The 5,604-nt window shown below is 48.0% G+C and overlaps 1 protein-coding gene across 1 annotated transcript in view; it reads left to right on the forward strand.

Annotated features, from left to right (window-relative positions):
- Positions 1–4,815: 4,815 nt before the first annotated feature.
- Positions 4,816–5,604, forward strand: part of LACTBL1 (lactamase beta like 1) — a 21,755-nt gene continuing 20,966 nt past the window's right edge. The window contains exons 1-2 of the mRNA XM_013005287.1: positions 4,816–4,827; positions 5,478–5,604. Of these exons, the coding sequence (XP_012860741.1) occupies positions 4,816–4,827; positions 5,478–5,604 (139 nt within the window). The remainder of the gene's footprint in view (positions 4,828–5,477) is intronic.

The following is a 5,604-nucleotide window of genomic DNA, read 5'->3' on the forward strand; positions in this document are numbered from 1 at the left end:
GGGCAAAGCAGGGCTGTCCTAGAGGAGAAGGGGAGGAAGGGGAAAGGAGATGTGGGTCAAGGGGCTACAGGCCACCCTGGGAAGGGGCTGGCAGTGGGGGAGGGGAAGAAAGAAGGGCATGGGATCTGGGGGACCAGGCCCTCCCTCAGGGCTCCCCTGCTAGCATTTTCCAGCGGAGAAGGGAGAAGCAAGCGATTCCGAATGACCCCTGCGAGTGGAAATGTGAGCCGCTGGTGGGCAGCTTAGAGCTGAATATGTCCCTGCCTTCGGGCTTATTGGGATAAATCCTGAGATTAAAGACAGACAGGAGATGAGGCTGGGCCCAGAGGAAAGCTGTGCAGGGGCAGGGGGCGTGCAGAGGCCTCAGCCACGTCGCGGTGGAGCGGCGAACGTGCTCACAGCTCTGGCCCCCTCGACCCCCCACATCCCTTGTGGTTACTGAATCTCCTCCTTCACTTGAACATGAGACGACGGCGCTCCGGTCAGTCTGGGTGGTGGTTAGCTGCTGTCAAGGTGGCCCCGGTTTGGAGACCGTGTGTGTGTGTGTGTGTGTGTGTGTGTGTGTGTGTGTGTGTGTCATGGAACAAAAGACTGCCCAGTCCTAGGCCATCACCTGTTTTGTTGCAACTGGGAAAGTGTTCGGCTGTGATCCACAGGGATTTTCGCTGGCTGAGTTTTGGGAGTAAACCGCCAGGTTTTTCCTTCCTGCTCTGTCTTTGTAACAAACACCGCGAGACGCCATAGCTGACCTCCTCTGGCTTCCCTATTGCCAAGGAGCAGGGTCAGACATGCCTCCACGTTCACGTTCACGCCTTCTCGGCCTACTCTGACACCAACGATGTCTCCCATGGCACTCTGCTTCTCTGCTGGGGCGTGCTGGGCTGTGGCCACACAGAACTCACAGGCAGTCCTCGCTGTTCCGGGGTCGATGAGGGAAGGGAATAGGTGGCCACAAGGGAGGCTCAATACACAGTAAGGAGACAGTCACTGGTCCACAGTCCACAGCAACACCGCGGTGGATAAGGATGGAAAGGGTACCCCAGCCAGTAGGCCTGGCAGCTGTACAGGCAGAGAGGAGCCAGGATGGGTTCTGGGCTCACAAAGATGCAAGGGGAGAAAGGGCAGAAAATGGGTCAGTGGAGATAGCCAGAGGCTAGACCATAGAAAGCCTCCCTCGCCGGATTATTCTCTTCAAAACAGTGCCTGCGCACAAGGACTCAGCATGTGAGCGGTTTTCATGAAGAGAGCGTAGGATTGAACAGAGAGGAATGGAATAGAAACTCAGCAGGACTCTAGGGCCACTGGTAGGGATGCTGAAAACGGAGAGAAGCAGGCACAGAAACCTGGTATTTGAGAGAGAACATGGCAATGGGAGCAGCTTGGGGTATTTCGTAGATGGTGCTGGTATTTAGTAAAGGCGTTACCCATACGGAAAAACAAAAGTAGATCCTACTTCATTACAAAACATTTTTCCCATGAAAATATAGAATCCTCTCTTTATGATCTCTATGTAACAAAGCACATACTCACAGTGCATACTTAAGAGAAAATCTTGTTAATTTTGATCGGCAACAATCAAGCCAACCCCAAATGAAAAGCTTTTTAATTCAATAATAATTCCGTAAGTAGGGCTTACTATGTGTAGAACAATGTGCCTTTACTGTTTTTGTATGTGCCTCATATAGCACACACTTATGAGGCAGCTACTATCCTCGTCGCTATTTTATAGATGAGGAAACAAGCACAGAGGCCAAGTGATCCGCTGCAGGTCTCGTGGCTGAGGTTCAAAATCCCGCGATCTAACCAGAGAATGCTTTCTGTCTCTGAGCAAAAGTCAACATACAAACCGTAAGGCAAGCCACAGATTGGCTTGTCTGCACATGAAACGGATGAGGTACCTGTATCCAAAATACATCAATAGCTATTGTACATAAAGAAAAAGGAACTGGAAGAACCAGTCAAGTGGAAAGAACACGTAAACATGGTCCTTATTAGTTATCAGGAAAATGAAAGTCAAAGTAATAGCGAGACTCAATTGTTGATTGATTTTCCATCAACTGGTGGAGTATACATTAGAACAACGTGGCAGAGCAATGAGATAATTTCTAGTTGACCCGGAGATGATCATGCCTCCCCACCCAGAAGATTCGCACCGCTCCAAAGCACGGTTCTTCAACTCAAGCATACAAAATAATCAGTCTGACCCCAGAGTGCATGCTCAAACCACTATGCTACATAATGTATAACAGCATACACTACCGAAGTTAGTGACCTAGACATAGTATCGAATCAAAACAAATGAAGTAGGATATTATCAGGATACAGTCCGATATTTTTGTAAGATTTAAAATATACAAAACAATACTACATATTGCTTCTGGATACATAAGCATTAAAAATTGATATCAACTCATAGCGGCTGTATAGGCCGGAGCAGAACATCCCCCATGGAGTTTCTAAGTGTATAATCTTTATGGAAGCAGATTGCCATATTTTCTCCTGAGGAGTGGCTGGTGGGTTCGAACTGCTGACCTTTCAGCTAGCAGCCTAGTGCTTAACCCCACTGCACTGCCAGGGCTCCTGACCTAAATTCATACAGTGAAACCTGTGGGAGCTGGAACTTGATGAGCCTGTTTTGCTTTTCTGGGCCTAGCAAGTTTCCCCCCTTTGATATCCTGCAGTTTATCACTTTTCTATTTCTATTAAACTCTGGAAAACTCACTGCAATGGAGTCAGTTCTGACTCACAGCGACCCTGTGGAACAGGGCGCAACTCCCTGTGAGTTTCCTAGACTGTAACTCTTTAAGGGAGTAGAAAGTTTTGCTTTTCTCCAGAAGAGTGGCTGGTGGTTTCAAACTGCTGACTTTGCGGTTAGGAGCCTAACACGCAAACCGCTATTTCACCAGGGCTCTCGCTTCCTGTGTTAGACAGGGTTCTCTGGAGAAACAACCAGAATGCTAATAATTTTATATATATTTTTACAGATAGATATATAGCATAAGAAATAAACAGTTAACTCATCTATAAAGCAGTACAAATGGCTCAGTGCAACTCACTCCCGTGAGACAGTTGTGAGACACTGGCAGTCCTTCAAGGCTTGAGGGCCGCCAGGTAGTCCTCTGTAGAGCAATTCAGGCTATCCGGGCACAGGCAGCAAACAGCAAGCAGGTCACCAACAGCCAGCCAGATGACAGGGTCTGACAGTCCCCAACCAAGAGATGTAAATTCCAATGGTGTGGTGAAGCAGGTCTTGAAGGAACCTCAAATTACAGCGACACAGTCCACGGGTTGGTGTCCCACAGGTAGTGTAGCTTGCAAATTGAGGCACAGAACAAGCAAGGCAGCCACACACTGGTCTGATCATCAAAGAGCAAGAGACAAAAAAGGCAAGGCTCGCCCAGCCATTTATCTCTCCACCCTTCAATTAATCCCACATGTCTTTATCGGCCAGGTTGGCACAATAAACTAACTACCTACCTAACTTCCTCTTAGTGGAAAATACTTGAGCTTTCCTTCTCTGACAGGTTTCCACCTTCCTCAAGTTCTGGCTTTCATGGGCTTTAAATGCGTGAAAGAATAAAAACCTGTGATAAAATAATAATTTATAAATTATCAAGGGCTCCTGAGGGAGGGGGAAGTGGGGAGGGAGGGGAAAAATGAGGAGCTGATGCCAGGGGCTTAAGTGGAGAGCAAATGCTTTGAGAATGATGAGGGCAATGAATGTACAAATATGCTTTACACCACTGATGTATGTATGGATTGTGATAAGAGTTGTATGAGCCCTTAATAAAACTATTAAAAATAAAGAAATAAAATAAATAAATTTTAAAAAGAATAAAAACTTGTGATACACATAAAAATTAGAATGGGTGCTTCATTTGGGGAGAAAAGTTGAGATCTGTGAAAGGTACCTGGAGGCTTCACCTCTACCTGAATGCTTTATTTCCATTCATTCATTCATTCATTCATAACAGTAGAATTCGCTACGTTCCAGGAACTGTGTTACGCGTCAAGGATCTCATTGAAAAGAAAACAAAGATCTTTGTTCTCTAGTGAGGCCAAGATGCTGAACAAACAAGAAACAACAGAAATAAGTGACTGACATGGCATATTTAAAATGTTTTTAAAGAAAGGGAGAAAATATGGCAAATGTTACGGTTTAACAAAGTTGAGGGTAGGAGATTTAACTATTTATTATACTATATATTCTATATATTCTTCAGTATGCTTGAAATAGTTCATAGTTTCGGCAGGTACGCAGGGCCTGCTGTTTGAGTGGAGGCGGCGGTGGAGGGACAAGGAGGGACGGGCAGACCTTGGGGTGTCTAGCTGGGGTGAGTGGGTGGAGTCAGGTGCCATACATGGATATTGAAAACACCAGAGGAGGCAGAGGAGGAGCGTGAAAGAGGCGAGTGCCACCTCGGAAGCTGAGTCTTGGATATTTGGAGATGTTCTCGTGGAAATGCTCAGGAAGCAGTGGACATGAGAATCTGATGCTCAGGATTGAGAGAACTAGGCCGTAGCGAGCCCACTGCCATTGAGCCGACTCCACTTCATGGCAGCCCTGTGTGTTACAAAGTAGAACTGCTCTGTTTGTAGAACTGGCTGTCATCCATCACCGGTCTTTCTGTGATGTCACTTGGTGCGGTGGAAATGTCAACCTCTTGGTCAGTACTCACGTGCAAATCCACGCATGGGCCTCAGGCAGAAGCCAGAGGGCTGGCACTCTGCAGTGCGTGAGCAGTATCACGCATGAGATAACCTGGGGCTGTATCTTTCAAGGAATGTGTCCGGTTCATTGAAACGGTCAAACGCATGGACGCGAAGGTGACATAAGCCGTGGGATCGGGAGTGATGTCCCTTCTTTCATTCCTGATTTGGTAATGTGTCACCTGGGAATTAGGTGTGCCATCACACAAAGAGGAAAGAAGTGGAGGGAATGTGGGAGACATAACTGGGAGAGAGGTGAAAGAGGGGCCCTGCAGGAAACGGAGAGGGAAGGCTTGGCGGAGGCACTATTTGATTAATAGCCCGAGGTGCTTCCAAGAAAGACCTGGAGGTGTGACCTAAGTGTCATGGCCTTGACACCCTGTGGAACATGGTTGTACACGGCAACAGACACGCGTGCAGCTCGGGTCCTTAGGTTTGGGAGACTTGGGTAGACAGTTGGGAGGCTGCGTGAGGAGGCAGCATTTCAGCTGGCCTAGAGGTTGTCCTGAATACACAGGAGAGGAGAGGGCATGCGACACAGGTTGTGCAGAAGTACAGAGTGTGAGTGGACATGCTTGGCAGAGCGATTGAAGCGGTCACACTGGAAGGGCTATGAGTTCACAAGTGTGGCATTGACCCCAAACTGAGGGCTTTCATGATGTCTGAGCAAATCTGAGGCGTATGCCAGGCCGGGGCAAGGGCCCGTTTCTCTCTCCCCTCTGCTGACCACAGTGGGGACCGTGCCTAGTGTCCTTTCCCTGCTTCAGGTGGGCCTGCAGCCCAGGCTGCAGAGAATGAAAAAGAAGTGGCTCTTCCCAGCCTCCTGCGGCTTCTTCTTCCTGCTCTCCGTGGTCATGACTGGCTGTTTCCTGTGGCAGTATCAGCTCCCCAAGC

The sequence above is a fragment of the Echinops telfairi genome, unplaced genomic scaffold (genome assembly GCF_000313985.2).
Source record: "Echinops telfairi isolate 266 unplaced genomic scaffold, ASM31398v2 ScPeMD7_7457;HRSCAF=8495, whole genome shotgun sequence".
Lineage (NCBI taxonomy): Eukaryota > Metazoa > Chordata > Mammalia > Afrosoricida > Tenrecidae > Echinops > Echinops telfairi.